The sequence below is a fragment of the Hemicordylus capensis genome, chromosome 2 (genome assembly GCF_027244095.1).
Source record: "Hemicordylus capensis ecotype Gifberg chromosome 2, rHemCap1.1.pri, whole genome shotgun sequence".
Lineage (NCBI taxonomy): Eukaryota > Metazoa > Chordata > Lepidosauria > Squamata > Cordylidae > Hemicordylus > Hemicordylus capensis.
In genome coordinates, this window is record NC_069658.1 from 321,242,832 (window position 1) to 321,259,967 (window position 17,136).

General features: G+C 44.2%; 1 protein-coding gene across 2 annotated transcripts in view; it reads right to left on the reverse strand.

Moving 5' to 3' along the window:
- The window catches only part of TWF2 (twinfilin actin binding protein 2), a 77,847-nt gene extending 62,150 nt beyond the window's left edge, over positions 1-15,697 (reverse strand). Inside the window, exon 1 of one of the 2 annotated variants that reach the window (XM_053298379.1) lies at positions 15,549-15,697. In XM_053298379.1, coding sequence (XP_053154354.1) covers positions 15,549-15,573 — 25 coding nt within the window. In that variant the 5' untranslated portion in view covers positions 15,574-15,697. The remainder of the gene's footprint in view (positions 1-15,548) is intronic. The other variant, XM_053298380.1, reaches the window with a different exon arrangement.
- Between the last annotated feature and the right edge of the window lie 1,439 nt (positions 15,698-17,136).

The following is a 17,136-nucleotide window of genomic DNA, read 5'->3' on the forward strand; positions in this document are numbered from 1 at the left end:
TCAAGTTCTTATCAGTGTACAAGAAAGACCCCTGCTATCTGAAACATCGTCCTAATGCAACAGCTTCACAAAGAGTCAGAGAGCCATGCCAGTGTATATATTACTGTCTGAACTCCAAGCCTGTAAAACAATCTTGTAGCTGCTAGTCATTCACCCTCCCAAGATTCCCAAGAGCCAAGCAATGACTGGAGAAAGCTGGATCAGGTGTCAGGTACCCAGAGCTTCATGGACAGATCCCAGCAAGCATCTTATTACGTTAAAAGGTTCTTAAGCACACTCTTTCTTGAGGGGTTTCCTCTCCTCCAATAACTTTAAATATTCAGCTTCACAGGGCCTTAATTATTCAGACATCCACAAAATTACAGCTCTGTATCAAGTGAAGCTCTTTTGTTATTGTGTTGAAGCTTCTCTCCATTTACTTTAGCACTCCCCATACACAAAGACAATTGGGGCTGAAGTATGGAAATTAGCTGATAAGAACATTCAAATTTCATATGCCAATCAGATAAAATACAGAATGTGCTTCTTCCTGCTCAGTTTTCATTCACCTAAACAATACTTTGTTTTTCTACAGGACCAATGTTGCTTTTTACCTTGTCAAAGCTAAAGAGAGTCCCTCAGACTATGGTTTACTTCATACATTACATAGCAGCAAATATATGCTTGTAGTCATCTGGAAGCTGAAGCATAGCTTGCTAGCATGTATAACTGTATAATCAAGGGCTCAGGAAATTCACTAGTCTACTAGTCTGCGCCAAGTGAGAAACGATGCATGATGAGTGAAAGGAGTCCTGATGAGTAATATGCCAACCATCTTAAAATATTTTGTCTGGCCGGTGAACTGAATCAATGTTTCTTGACCCCTGTATATAGTACATTATTTAGAAACATGGTTTTCTACATTCAATCAATTCCCAACCTGTGGTACTCAAGATGTTGCTGAACTACAACTGCCATCATCCCCAGCCACAATAAATTGGGGATGATGGGAGTTGTAATTCAGCAACATCTGGAGTACCACAGGTTGAAAACCTTTGAATTAGAGCAATCCTTTCCACCATGCATTTACAAAAATGTTTGTCATAATGCACTTACTTTTTTACATTTACATATAGAATGCTCTCCATATAAAGTTTAAAAATAAATGTGTACAGCAGCCCTCAATGTTTAGATGACTTCATGAGCAACCATGCACCTAAGCAATTATTTTACCAGCATTAAGATGCCTATCACTTGGAAGAGTGCAGAACTTCAGTAGAGAAAAGCCCAAACATGCCCAATTTGAGAGACCATCTTTGCAGTACAAATTAAATGGAACAGAGAAGCAAGCATTTCTGCACAAAATGTAAGGAACTGTAGGGCTTTCCAACTTACTGTCACTGCACCCAAAATATAGTTTTCTATATGCCTATTGCCCTGTTCACGTGTAACCAGACAGCTGTTGTTCAGCCTATCCCACCTGCAAGGATTACCTAAAGACAAACTGAACCAAAAAAGCAATGGGTGGACCAAATACCTTTTCTGAACACAAAGCTACCTCCCCCTTACATTGCCGACCTCCTTGCTAAAATATTTAACTTATCCCTGAAATCGGGCTCTGTACCAGAGGACTGGAGAGTAGCAAATGTAACACCGATTTTGAAAAAAGGGATCCAGGGGCGATCTGGGAAATTACAGGCCAGTTAGCCTAACGTCCATTCCAGGCAAATTGATGGAAAGCATCCTCAAGGATAAAATTGTAAAGCACCTAGAAGAACAGGCCCTGCTGGGAGTGAGCCAGCATGGCTTCCGCAAAGGTAAATCTTGCCTCACCAACCTTTTGGACTTCTTTGAGAGTGTCAACGAGTGTGTGGATCAAGGTGATCCAGTTGACATAGTCTACCTGGACTTCCAAAAAGCTTTTGACAAAGTTCCTCATCAAAGACTCCTGAGGAAACTTAGCTGTCATGGGATAAAGGGACAAGTACATGTGTGGATTGCTAACTGGTTGAAAGACAGGAAACAGAGGGTAGGTATAAATGGAGAGTTTTCACAATGGAGGGAAGTAAGAAGTGGGGTCCCACAGGGATCTGTACTGGGACCGGTGCTTTTTAATTTATTCATAAATGATCTAGAAGCAGGGGTAAGCAGTGATGTGGCCAAATTTGCAGATGATACCAAACTCTTCTGGGTAGTGAAATCCAAAACGGATTGTGAGCAGCTCCAAAAGGATCTCTCCAAACTGGGGGAGTGGGCGACAAAATGGCAAATGCGGTTCAATGTTAGCAAGTGTAAAGTGATGCACATTGGGACGAAAAACCCCAACTTCAAGTATATGCTGATGGGATCCGAGCTATCGGTGACGGACCAGGAGAGAGATCTTGGGGTCGTGGTGGACAGCTCATTGAAAGTGTCGACTCAATGTGCGGCAGCTGTGAAAAAGGCAAATTCCATGCTAGGGATCATTAGAAAGGGGATTGAAAATAAACTAAAAGGGGCTTTTTAGTTTAGAAAAAAGACGACTGCAGGGAGAGATGATAGAGGTCTATAAGGTCATGCATGGTGTGGAGAAAGTGGAGAGAGAGAGATTCTTTTCCCTCTCATACAACACTAGAACCAGGGGTCACTCCATGAAATTGATTGCCAGGAGGTCTAGGACCAACAAACGGAAGTACTTTTTCACACAATGCGTGATCCACTTGTGGAACTCTCTGCCACAGGATGTGGTGACAGCCAACAACCTGGATGGCTTTAAGAGGGGTTTGGATGACTTCATGGAGGAGAGGTCTATCAATGGCTACTAGTCGGAGGGCTGTGGGCCACCTCCAGCATCAAGGGCAGGGTGCCTCTGAGTACCAGTTGCAGGGGAGTAATGGCAGGAGAGAGGGCACGCCCTCAACTCCTGTCTGTGGCTTCCAGCGGCATCTGGTGGGCCACTGTGCGAAACAGGATGCTGGACTAGATGGGCCTTGGGCCTGATCCAGCAGGGCTGTTCTTATGTTCTTATAGGCAGCTGCCTTATTTGAAGACAGAACATTGGTCTATCTAGCTCAGCAGCACTGTCTACCCTGAGTAGCAGCAGCCCTCTGAGTTTCAGACAGGTATTTCCCAAAACTACCTGGAGATGCCAGGAATTGAACCTAGGACCTTCTGCATACAAAGCATGTGCTCTACCACTAAGCTACAGTCCCTCCCCAATACAAATATGCTTCTCTCCTAGCCAGCAAACAAAAAACATGCTTTCTGTTCCAAGGGGAAGATGTCACTAGAAAGTTATGGTTAAAAATACTTTCAAAGAATTCATGGAGTTCAGCTGCCAATTGTTCTCATGCACATCTCTTCAAACCAAGGCAAACAAGACATTCCATCTATCAGACTGGGAAAGACAGAGGCAATCTGATAGAGTGGTGGCTACATCATACCCTTTATGGTGTTTCTCAACCTTTTTGGAGTCAAGGACCGCTAAATTCTTCGTGCAGAGTTTCAAGGACCGCTACATTCTTCATGCGCAGTTTCCCGGACCAGCAGTTAGTAAAGGGTTTTCAAGTCTATCTATCTATCTATCTATCTATCTATCTATCTATCTATCTATCTATCTATCAGACTTCTATACTGCCCAAAACTTGCATCTCTGGACAGTTTACAATTAAAATAATATAAGCATTAAAATAATTAAATTTGGAATCTTTTGCAAACATGGAATATTAGGGGTGCTCAACCTTGGGTCCCTCAGTTAAACTCCCATAACCCCCAACCACAATGGCATTTGGCCATTATGGCTGGGGATTATGGGAGTTGAAGTCCACCAACATCTGGGTACCCAAGGTTGAGAACCCCTGAATCTAAAAGCCTGGGTGAACAAATATGTCTCCGGTATGTCTTCAGTATGTGCGGGGTGGGGTGCTTGTGATTACTCAATGGAGAGGGGATGTTGGGCCATTGGAAAATTCAAAAGCTACATGGGGCCAATGAAAACAACACACAAGCAAGCTTTTGAATTCCCCAAAACGATTCATCAGGCTAGATGTCAAGCAAAGCAAAAAGGAGGTGAGGAGAGGAGAGCTGGGCAAGTTCAGCAGAGCCGGAAATTACAGTTTAACCCTCTCATGATGGAGGTGGAGTTTTAGCAGCAGTTGTGTAGTCGCAGGGCCGGATCCAGACGACGTTAGTCAGGACCACCCACTGAAATTAATTTAGTCATCTCTCATTTGTGTCAATGCTGCTTGGTCATGATCACCTGGCTTGATCTGGATCCTGCTCTTAGATGTGCACTTTGAGAGGAGAGCTGGTCTTGTGGTAGCAAGCATGACTTGTTCCCACAGCTAAGCAGGGTCTGCCCTGGTTGCATATGAATGCGAGACTTGATGTGTGAGCACTGCAAGATATTCCCCTCAGGGGATGAAGTCGCTCTGGGAAGAGCAGAAGGTTTCAAGTTCCCTCCCTGGCTTCTCCAAGATAGGGCTGAGAGAGATTCCTGCCTGCAACCTTGGAGAAGTCGCTGCCAGTCTGTGAAGACAATACTGAGCTAGACAGACCAATGGTCTGACTCAGTATATGGCAGTTTCCTATGTTCCTACTTTGCGAGGCGGACCTAATGAAACCCGTGCAGCTCCTCCAAAACTCTTTAAAAACGGTTACATGGCAGGTGCTGGGAATGGGGTTTTTTTTAACGGTGAAAGAAAATGTGAAGAATTTAATGCCAGGTGGGGACCTGGCATTAAAGGGAAGGGGGTGATTCTGAGATGGCGGAGGGCGTGGGGTGTTGTAGTGGTGGATGCCTCATTTTCCTCGCTGGGGAGACGAGGCACTGTTCAGGGTGGGTGAGGCAATGGTGCACCGGACCACGCTCGGAAGGTCGCCTGGGTCCAAGAGCTACCACCACTGTGCTTGTGCACCAAAGTGTAGCAGGTGTTCCCCCATCCTCTCTCACAACGCGCGCTTCTGTGCCCCCTCCCAACTCCCCTGCGTGTGCCAATCTCACCAGCTTGCCTTTGGGGCCACACAGCTCACGTGGTCCCACATGCTGCCCACGCATACCTGCGAGGCAAGCCAAGGCAGCCCTCCTCCCTCCCTCCTCTACTTAGCCCTCACCGTGGCATGATTCTGGCCAGAGGTTGTCCCCCACAACCAGCAAGGTCATAAAGGGGACCGCCGCCTTCCACCGGCGGTGCAGACCAGGTGGTTATAGGGGGCCAAGGGACCACAACACCCCACCAATGCAAGAGGGAAACGGCGTTTCCTCTCAAGGTGCCTTGGCCGCAACAGGCAGCTGGTTTTAAATCAGTTTGGATCGGACACGAACCGTGCTGGGCATCAAATCCCCAGGATCACTTCATTCCAGTGCAATTTATCCAATGACCCTTTTGCATGAACGCACAAAATGGTATCTTGCCTCTTCCCCGTACCACGCCACCTCCCTCCTCCACTTAGCCCTCCTTGGTACTCGTACTTGCTCCCCCTCCCCCGAGGAAGGTCCACCTGCACTCCCTTTCTGCAAAGTCCAAGCCAAGGCAGCCCTCCTCCCTCCCTCCGCTGCTTAGCCTTCACCACGGCATGATCCCAGCCAGAGGTTCCACCCCCTGGCAAGGTCACAAAAGGGACCGCCGTCTTCCACCAGCAGTGTAGACCAGGGGGTTACAGGGGACCGAGGGACCACAATGCCCTACCAATGCAAGAGGGAAACAGCGCTCCCTCTCAAGGTGCCTCGGTTGCAACAGGCAGCTGGGTTTCAATCAATCAACCTTTGGCTGCAAGCAATGAGCATGCAAGCATCAGCAGTCCTTCAAGTGGCACCCACTGCCATACCTTTTCCTTGTTGCCCCTGCGCTGCATACAGTTTGAAGCTGTAAAGATAGGGAATAAGATAGCTGTAGGAAGATCTCAGCAGCACATGGAGGCAAGGCACAAGAAGGGTCCCACGCTTCCGTGATACTCTTCCTCTTCCGTGCTATGTGCAAAATTGAGGAAGTGAGTGTCTTGATTGCAGTTGTTGGGGGGGGGGGGTTGACTGCCAGTCAGGGACCAGCATTCAACCCTTCGGGGACCGGCAGCGGTCCAGGGACCGGTGGTTGAGAAACTGTGGACTAGATAAACTAGCATGTCTTTGCTATAGTAGCACAATGACCCACAGGATACAGGGCAAAGGGACTCTGATTAATGAGTAGCAAATCCATCCAAAGTCACCTTGTGAAAATGTCTCTTTCCAGGTTCTCTCATTGCAAAGTACAGAGAGCAGCTTAGCTCTTACGTAGTACTTAGAGGCTCTCCTACAAGTAAGTAGGTGGAAAGCTTGCATAGTAACTTGCATGGACAGATAAATCAGTTATTCACCATTTGGTGACTATGAGGGTATGAGATGGAAGCAAGTAGCCAATTTCCCTTAAAAAAAAAAAAATCTCCTTCCATGTACATTGTTCAGTCATTTACCATTATTTGTTATAAATTGGTCAGAATTATTGGGAGAATGGAAATAAGAAGTCAGCTGTTCACACTGTCATACTACCAGACTAACTAAAAAGCTTAACTAGCCTTCTACTTCTTTTTTTAAAAAGCCAAGTGTTCTATATCTGAATCCACGTCAATTCAAGTGTGCAGAGCTAACACATGGTACAATCCTTCCTGAACTCCAAGAGTTCACATTACAGGAGGATAACTGAATTTTTAAATGCTTCCCCATGTTTGTTTGTTTTTTTAAAAAAAACACCATTCCACATACAAAGCATGTATGTAAGTTTGGACTAGGCTATGAGCCCTATTCAACAAGCTACTCCCTGTTGTATTCAAAGATAATTTTACACAAAAGAGCATTTGACTCCTCCTGAAGGATATAGTGGTACAGTCCAGGAAAGGCCATACCATGAACCATTTCTTCATATTTAAGTTGTTCCTCAGGTCTGCTAATTCACACTAACAAGGAATTAAGGATATCACTTACTTGCGCTGTGTGAATCCAATGGGTGGGTGGGTGGGAAGGAATCTACTCATGCACACCTTCATACCCAACATTAAATATGCTTTTTCCTACATGAAGTTTAATCTCCATGGAGGAGGGAAAAGTAGGAAGTAGCCAGCAGAAGCAGCAAAACCTCAGGCCTCATTATGCATGGTCAGTACAATAGCAGCAGTAATGTTCCCCACCCCCACCCCCACCAGTTGCTAAACATCTAACCACTTCTTAATTTCACCCTGGGAAATCGGGAATAAAACTAGCACTCTCAATATTTATTTATTTTATTTTATTTTTACACATATATCCTGCTCTTCCTCCGAGGAGCTCAGAGCGGGGTACATGCTTATCTTTATCCTCACAACAACAACATCAGCTTTACTACAGTACAAACAATTTGTCAGGGCTCACATGCAGGTAAACAGGTGTCCATCATCATCCATGCAGGCTAGTTATTCTAAAATACTCTATTTTGAAAGAGCAGTTGCAAGGCTGAACTTTTTCCCAACTTATCAAGACTCAACTTTTGTTTGCTTGTTTAATGTCAAAGCTCAGGACTGGAGTATGAGAATAAAGCACTTCGCTGAGCAAGTACTGCGCACATCTCCTTCCTCTATTACTCAGCAGTATCAAAAACCATGTGGGAAGAGTCCCTGTCTGAGATCCTTCCCATGCCAGTAAAGGAAAAGTAAAGTGTGCCGTCGAGTCGGGGTCGACTCCTGGCATCCACAGAGCCCTGTGGTGTTCTTTGGTAGATCACAGGAGGGGCTTGCCATTGCCTTCTCCTGAACAGTATGAGATGATTTCTTTCAGCATCTTCCTATATTGCTGCTGCCTGATATAGGCGTTTCCCACCATCTGGGAAACATGACAGCGGGGATTCGAACTGGCAGCTTCTGGCTCGGTAGTCAAGCCATTTCCCCACTGCGCCATGAGGTGGCTGTGTCCCATGCCAGTACTGCTCTGTTTTTCAGGAGAGCGATGTCAACATGGGAACCCCCATGGCCTGCCCTACTTCATCAGTTCTTTCCAGTGTGGGGAGATCACATGCTGCAATGACTCTCATGTCACTAAAGTGTCATCAGAAGGGCCCCTAAGTCATCAGAATCACCCATGCCTTCCCTGATCAAGATTTCTACTTGAGCCTCACAGGTCCTAGCTACTGCTACTCCTTGCAGCAAACCATTTGTGGCAGTCCGTTTGACAAACACTGGCAAAGCTGCCAGAGGGTGTGGTTGCTGACTGCATACAAACACCCTGCCCAACACAGTTTGGATTTAAAGTGACCACAATCCAGCAACTTAAACATAAGAATCAAGTCTTCGCAGATGTACAGCACTGCTGCTTGTACACATGTTAACCCAACATCTGTAATCGATATCTGAAGTTCCATGAGGGAAGTTGGACAGGATATGTCAAGGTCGGTGGGTCTTTGCACAACATGAGGACCAGTCTAGGCCTATCACAACCTACAACAGAAGTTGAGGCTCCTGTAGGGAGGAGGGGGGAAGCACACACTCCAGGGTGGCAGCAGCAACCTCAGGTGCTATTATGTCCGAACCTGCCCTATGTGAAGGGTCATGTGATTCCCACACACACCTGTCATCAAAAGTGGTATAACCCAGTCAGTCATAGGCTTACCACTTCAAGGAGAGTACAAAGGAACCATTTCTATGTTGTACTGCAGGTACCAATCAGCATATCTGTTTACTGCAACCCATCTTGTGTATGTCGACAACTCTAAAGGCAAACCTCTTTAACACACAAATGCAAAACATATGTCTCACACTGCTCTGATCAACTAGTGCATTCCAATACATAAACATTAGATAAGCTGAAATCAGGAAATTGAATCCTGAACACCACCCATTACCCTCAAAAAAGGAAGTCTTAGTTTGGGCTTTTTCCACAATTGTTAATATTTGTCCGGCATTCCATTCATGGCTTTTATCCAAAATGTGGTATGGTGGCAATTTGCCAGGTTTATAAACACAACCATCTAAGGAGAAATGAGAAGCAGAAACAGCTTCAGTCTGGGACCAAAATGTGTCACTTCCCTTCCCACATGTAAGGAATAGCTAGTTATTTCAAGCTAGCTAAGTTAGGACTAAGGGAATATCCACACGATCTCTCAGTGCCGATTTGCTGCCTCAAGTTCAAACTCCCTGCTCAGTCCTGTAAATCTCATGGTTGCCCTTCAGACAGCCCTCACTCTCACAGTCCAACCTACCCTCAATGAGCAGGAATAACTATATAAGATAAACCAACAGAGCTCTAAAGGACAGAGTGAGGCAAATGTATATTAAAAAAAGATTTCTCCACTCTTCTATAGTGGTTGAAAGGGAGCGGGGGTGCTAATCAATGATTAAGAAAAGACTCCAGTCTCCAGGTAAATTAAACCTGGAACAAAAAGCACTGCTTAACAAAGCATTTTAAGAGCATTCCCATAGGCATGCAAAGAGAGTTAGAAAAGCCACCCTATTGCTATAAAGTTACGCTGGGGACCTTGCAAGCAGAAAGCATGTTCAAAATTAAGCAATTGGTATTCAACTGTTTTTTAGAATAGGACCTACAGCAAGTAATTTTATTCTAATTCTAACTAATATTATTAGTTGTGAAACTAGAACTAGATTGTTATTTTTGGTTAATTGTGCTAGGATAAAATCAGTGCTATCTTTTGTTATTTTTTCCTAAGGGATCTAAGAGGGCTAATCCACAGTACAGACCGTTTTTAAAAGCCTAGTAGTTATCAGTGACCTGCACTTACATTCACCTTTCAGTACTGCAGCACTGTGCGAACGGTGAGAACACTATAGTGTTACCATTTACTATGCAAGCCTGGGATGCTGAGATATTACCAGTTGTAGAACTGAAAACAACTTTAGAAATTGAAGAATGGAATCAGGTGGCATAATGCCCAACAACTACAAAACAAGTCTTTCTAGTCCTTTTGCAAACCAGTTCAAGTTTACTATATATATCCATTTCCTCTGGACACTGCACAGCAGAACAAACAAAGGCACGGTGGGAAAGGTCACAAAGAATACAAGGGGGGAAATACATCGAAGGATCAGAATGGGAGGAAGGAGGTTGTTCAAGGCCATTTCAGATACTTCTCTCTGATATCCAGAACAGAAGAAAGCAAGATATGGGATAAATCTATTAGCAAAACTGCTTCATATGAACAAATACAAGAGTAGCATAGAGAACTGCTGGAAAACAATTTGGTACACATCACATTCAGATTTTAAAAGCTATACAGTTCTAAATGCCCAACACTTGGGTTGTCACACAAAGCAATTCCTACTCAACAGAACATAGAACACAAAAGAGATTAACCCAGATTTCTTCCTCATATTTCACTTCATTTCCCATCTGCTTCCAGCTAGGCTTAGGCACACCCAACTCTGCATAGAACTGGGAATGTTACTCTTCAAGGCAACAGCCAATTAGTTTTGTTTGCTTTAACAATGAGTTCAGTTTTGCCTCTCTCACACTGTTCCTTTATGAAATGGAACAATGCTGTAAAATATGAATTATAGCGGGGTCGCCATATTAGTCTCTTGTAACAAAAAACAGAGTCCAGTTGTAGCACCTTAATGATTTAGTATGACATGTTTTCATGGGCTAGAAATTCACATTATCACATTATCAAATTTAAAATACAAAAGCATAAATAGTTTTGACAATCAGATGTGGTAATTTTCAAGTCAGTTTCCTCCTCTGTTTCTGCCAAAAATGAAGTAAAAGTCCTCCTTACTGTCTAGGTCGCACCTTTAGACAAAAGAGTATGTGATCAGGAGAACTAAAGAGATGGTGAGGAAAAGTACTTGGCTCATACACTGCATAGGCACCAGGAAGTGTGCAGCTACCAAAGTGCTGCTGTCTGATTTCAGGTATCCAACAGAATCTGGGATGTGGTTATTTCAGTCTGAAGGACAATACAAATGTTATTTTTAAAATAGGGCTGCTCAACTTTGGTCCTCCAGCTGTGGCTGCAATTGACAATAATCAGGAATGATGGGAGTTGTAGTCCAACAATAGCTGGAAGGTTGAAGTTGTGCACCTTGTGATAAAGGCATGTCCATAAATTTAACAATTTAACAATAAATCTGAGTGTTTCTTGCATTCCCAGATTTAGTAATCTGATCTGAAATCACAAGTGCAGAAAACAGAACCTGAAAGAGAAACTGTACAAAAAATACTACACAGAGTTTCACTCATTGCTTATGGACTACCAAGAGTGCTGACCCTGCAGTCTTCCTGGTCTGTTGGACTTACTATTAAAAACACAAATCAGGTTTTATATAGGCGCCATGCACTTGCAGGGAACATAAGCACTGAATCCACACACCAGAGCCAGAAACCCTTACCAAAACACACACACACACAAATACACTCTCTGCACAAATCAGCACTCTAATTTTTATTATTATTATTATTATTTTAAAACACACACACACACAAAAACACTCTAAATTATAGTGTGAACGTCTAGCATAAACACATCAGCAGCACATTTTCCAAAGGTTGGTGATCAGGTAGACTATGTTAAAGAGTTGCCAACTCTGCAAATGTACTGGTTGATCAAGAAACAAAACTTCATTCATTTCTTAATACAAGTTCTTTGCGGAGCAGAAGCCAGGATACACTGGGCTTCACTGCCAAGTAATGGTGGTTGAGCCACTATGTAACGGTGACCATAAATTTGAGGTTATTGCCAAAGGAACTACACCAAGGTGTTTAACAAAAGGAAGCATTCAGGAACGTCAAGATCTATTATTTTTTACAGCATAAGACATCTGGGAGAAATCACTGCATGATTCATTACAACTGAAATGGACAAAAGCATTGAAGAATCTATAGCAGGTAACAATTCTGTATTGTCAAGAAGGGCAAAAAAGCTGACCCAGGAGTCTTCAGCATCTCCAGCTTCTATGTACTTCTATTGATTATGTTACATAATTTATGGCACATTTAAAACCTCAATTGATATATCAAGATAGTTAAGACATGGCTGGGGGGCGGGGAGGTGAGATTCTTCCACAGACTGCATCTTCAGTTTGTTTCCAGTGACCACAACCTCAAATGCACCCTTGACATACAGAGTTATATCAGGGCACATTCTACTGAAACTATTTAACAGTTTGGGACATAAGTATTTTTCTTGCCTCACTTTATTTCAAAATAATACACTCAGGCAGAGCATCAACATTAATATTTAGATAGTCCTCAAAACAAAAAAGGCAAGAGAGCCATTTCATCAGGGACTATTTCCAAAATCCAGAGATGTTGTAGTTATTAACAAGACTATTAAACTGCAATTAAACTGCAATTCTTAATTCAGATCAATAGTCTAGCCTCAGGTTTGGTTACACCTGCAGTAAATCCCATAGTCTTGTAACTGTATTCCTCCTTTCACACTTTCAACTGCTGTGTATTTGCTTTGAATTATGGGAATCCCATACTCTGTTGACCCAAGAAACAATTATCATTGGACTATCAAGGTGTTAAACACTCACCTCAACTTTGATCATGGTCTGGAACCATCTGGGAGAAGAGAGTGGAGTGGGTTGGAGAGTGAGAACCTCTCCAGGGTTGCATGGAAGTTCCAGAGTTGTGTTTCATTTCAGAGACAAACGGCAACTGTGCCGAGCAACATGATGGGAATACTTTACCAGAGCAAAGGCTCTAGCCAGTTCTTTCTTCAAATCTACTCTTCTTCTTGGGGTCCATCAGTCATCAAACAATGGAACACAACCTAAATTCGGGTGCCTAATCAGGTACCGGCACAAACTATTTTAACTTTTGTCAGACAGCGACTTGCTCATGTTTCAGGTGGCTGGTTCACCACGCCTGGCCCCTGCAAGCCACACAGAGATTGTGACAATCCCATTCCAACACTATGTTCGTTGTACCTCTTGCATGTGCTAATTCTTCTTGACATGCATACACAACCATTTTAGCATCACAGCACTAAACCAGCTGTAGAGAAAGGTAACCGCTAGAAAAGATGGACATAATCTCTGACTGGATCCTCTGCATTAGTTCACATTACGGACTGATGTTATCAACAGATGCTATGGGATAGGCATATGTAACCACTTCCAGTGTAACAGTGTACACAGACTGGAGAAAAGACAACTAAACAACTAAAGGGGAGATATGTTAATCAACTTCTAACATATGAAAAGTTATATAGGAGGAGTGCTCCTGAAGGCAGGACTAGAACCACTGGGTTGAAAGGAAGCAAATCCAGGCTAGACATTAGAAGAAGTTTCCTATCTATAAGAAGTGTTCAACAGTAGAACACAGGGGTGAGCTGTCCTTCAACTAGAGGCTTGAACAGCCATCAGTCAGGGATACAGTAGCAGATTGCTACACTGAGTTGGGGGTGGGGGCGATACTAGAGGCCCTCCAAGGTCCTTTCCATCTCTAAAAATTCTATGATGCTATGCATCAAGTAAACATCTGTGAAACATCATACTTGAGTAGCTAGCAGTTTACTGTGTATATATGCATTACACACATATGCCAGGAAGCAGAGGCCAACTGCAGTTCCCTGCCACTTCAAAGATAAGCATGCATACAACCTGTGTTGTTAATCCATAATTTATTAAGTGACCATCAAATTGCTAGGGGTCACCTGCTAGCCAGATCTGCCTTGGTTGACACTTATTTGCTCAAATCAACAGCTAGATCCTACAGGACCACAAGCACTACAAATGTCCACATGCAAACAGAGCAGGTGCTAAAATAACTCAAGAGCTAATGCTATCCAGGAGATCATTCCATATAGAAAAATCCAGATGTTTTATTCAGTCAGATCTCCAGGCACTCTGGCATCTGTTTTAACATTACAGTGCATTAACATTATAAAGTTAAACTCGTTTTACAAGTCCAGACCACCACCACCTCCATTCCAAGCCTTCAGGATCCACTTTGTGCTAAGGTGCTAAGAATAAAACATTTTTCTGGCTTCCAGTAATATTTCTCACTCCTTGGTTTCATCCTGCAATACCCAATTATATCCTCTCAGGGCTATAGCCAATCCTTCCCTGTCTTGGGTTATATTAAGGTTTTCAGAACTTTTACTACAGAATCTAATGAATTCAATAAGCATCATGAGATGTCTGCAGTTGCTGAGAAAGTGCTGTTTAGAGGACTGAAGTTGATACGACCCTGGGTCTGCATTAGGCCTGGGGTGCCATTCTGTAGTCTCACATTAGCTCTGAAAATTCTTGGTGGGAAGTTAAAAATAGTAGGACAAAAACCATGTGGATGTTTTTTGTCATGGCTACCATTAATCTGATGAGTACAACACATATATATACTGTGGAATTTACTTGTATAACATACTATCACATTCTGACAGCTTTCCAACTCAGATCTTGCATCAGTCCTACTTTCTGCAGTACTTGCTGATGCTTCTCTGTATTTCATATAAAATCCTAACATTAAAAATTGGATTTGTGTTTAGAGATTACTCTTTGGATGATCATTTGGAGTGTCTCTCTCTCTCTCTCTCTCTATCACACTCACACACAGCATGAAGTAGTTGCCTGCCATGCAGAAAGGGAAATGGTGCCTGCAATTATGATTCACACTGCAGAGCTAAATATGTTGAGCGATAATGGAGCAGAAGAAGAAAAGCTGACATGTGTATGGAGAACAGGATTATTGACAAGCCCTTTGCAGAGTCAAAAACACACACAAAGAGCCCCATAATGTATTGCACACACTGCCATGGAACCAAAAGTCTTATTTGCATATTTCATAGGAGAGGAACTGCTGTACACATATGAACATCACATGTAATAGAGGTATAAAAAGCACAAAGGGCTGCTAAATAACCCGAATCATCCAGAACAGATACTAACACAAGCTCTAGAGACTGGAAAACAAAAATGATTGTAGGCAGTGCTTTCTAGAAAATACAGATGAGCAAGAGCTCCCGCGAGTTCACCCGCTGTGCAGAACATACCAGCTTTTACCCGGAAACAACCCCTTCGGGGAAATTGTGCAGACTCTATAAGAAAACCGTAGCTCTCTACGATTATTGATACTGCAAACTACTACCTGGGATAATGGATGCTTTCAGGTGACTGCAGATTATCTAGGAGAAATGAGGGCTCAGTGGAGCATCCACGTCAATCTCTGTCTAGATAAACGCTACAAGTCTATTGCACAACGAGGTCTCTAGGTCCCAAGGTTATCCTTCAGTTGAGGAATACCCCCCTTAAAGCGGACCCCGCTCAGGACATCATGGAGGCTCCTTGGTTTAGCAGCCTAGACCTCCCCAAAGCAGGCGACACAGCTTGTGCGGGGTCTCCGGCAAAGCAGAGAGACTAACGGGATCTGCTCTGAGTACCGGCTACCTTGCTGCCAGCAATGGGACTACGACCTCTCCGTGCCTGCTATAGGCGTTGCACGGAGTGCCTACGGGGGCGACGAGGGTAGAGGAGAGCAGCCCGGAGGATTCCAGGGGTGGGCAGCAGCTGGTCCCCGAGGCTCCGGCGGGCCGCTCCCTGCAGGCTGGCTGCTCGAGTGCGGGCGGGGCGGGGCGGGGGGGGGGCTGGGGCGATGTCATCACAAAGCCTTGCAGGGCTCCCCGTTTCCCTACCGTGGATGCCGGTCTGGTGAGTCATGGCTCCGGATCCGCCGCCGCCGCCGCCGCTCTGCTTCGACAGATTCTACCCCAGCTACTCTCTCCCGGGCAGGAAACGGCTGTGACTGCAGCACCGCCCGCTTCCGGGTTCCTGCTGGCTGGGCAGGAGGAGCTGGAGCAGGGTCCGCCTGTGGGGTGGACTCATCGCCGCCCCGTAGGGTGGGGGAGCCGCGCGGAAGGATGGAAGAGGGTGGGGCGGGGGGCGGCACACAGGCATCAGCTGAGCGCTGGACTTGCCTGAGTAGGGGGAAGGGAGAAGAAATGCCTCATTTCCAGCGATCGCCCCCCATAGTACCAGAATTGGGGAGGGGGGCACAACACCGGATGGGAGAAGCCTCGCGGGTTGTTCCCCCTCCCAGCTCCCCACTTATTCAGAAGCGGATCCCGCAAGCTGCTCCATCAGTAGTCAGTCCTCACTGAAAAGGAGTAATTAAAATGAGCAGCGGATCTACTCGGGTCAATAATCAGAGGCATACTGTGGAATTGCCTAGTGTGGCGGATCTGGGGAAAGCCATTTGCAGCAAGACTTTCCTGTTAAATTACCTTTCACACACAATGCCTCTGCGCCATTAATTATTATTATTATGCTATTTACACATAGTCTACCAGATGTTCTTGACTGGATTTGGTACTTTAATAATCGGGCCCTTTCCAAGGGTCTAGGTTAACTAAAGAAAAATTGAAGATATCGTCGTAGTATTCATGCTGTCCCGAGTAGTGGCCTTCTGTAGTTGATGTGTTGTACTTTTATTGAAGCCCAGGGTGTCAAGATGGTGTTCAAGTTCTTTTGGTATTGCACCAAGGGCACCAACAACTATTGGCAACACTATTGTTTTCTTTTCCCAGAGCCTCTCAATCTGAAGGGCCTTGTATTTGTTTATTTTCTCCAATTGTTTTTCATTGACTCTATCTCCTGGGATTGCAATATCAATTATTAATATTAATAATAATAATAATAATAAATTATTATTATTATTATTATTATACATGGCCCCAAACGTCTGTCTCTAGGTGGTTTGCAACAACATAAAATGAATTAAAACAGAAATGAAAACCTTAAAACTCTTTAAAACCATAAGTCTAGTAAAAAGCTTGGGTGTCTAGTTTTCTTGATTTTCGTTCTTCACATTTCTTTCCTTTTCAGTACAAAAGGATAAAATGGTGGTGGTACCTCTGGGTGACCCATCTTAGGTTGAGTGTCATATTGTAGTGGGTGACAGCCCACCAGTTTTAAAAACAACACCTTAAGACAGAGCACAGAATCCTCTATAACAGAGAGGTGCTGCAGCAGGCTTGTCTGGATTTCTTTGCAGAAGGACTACAACTCCCATCATCCCCAACCACAATGACTACATCCCCAGGCCAAAGGGCACTGGGGATTATGATGATGGGAGTTGTAATCCAACAACATCTGGGGACCCACATTTGAGAACCCTTGTCTTAAGGTACTGTTGCATTACTCATTTATGTTGGTATATTTGTTCAAATACCTTTGGGAGCCCCTATTCTCTGCTTATATATCTCTCTGCTTTGGGGCTGGCTT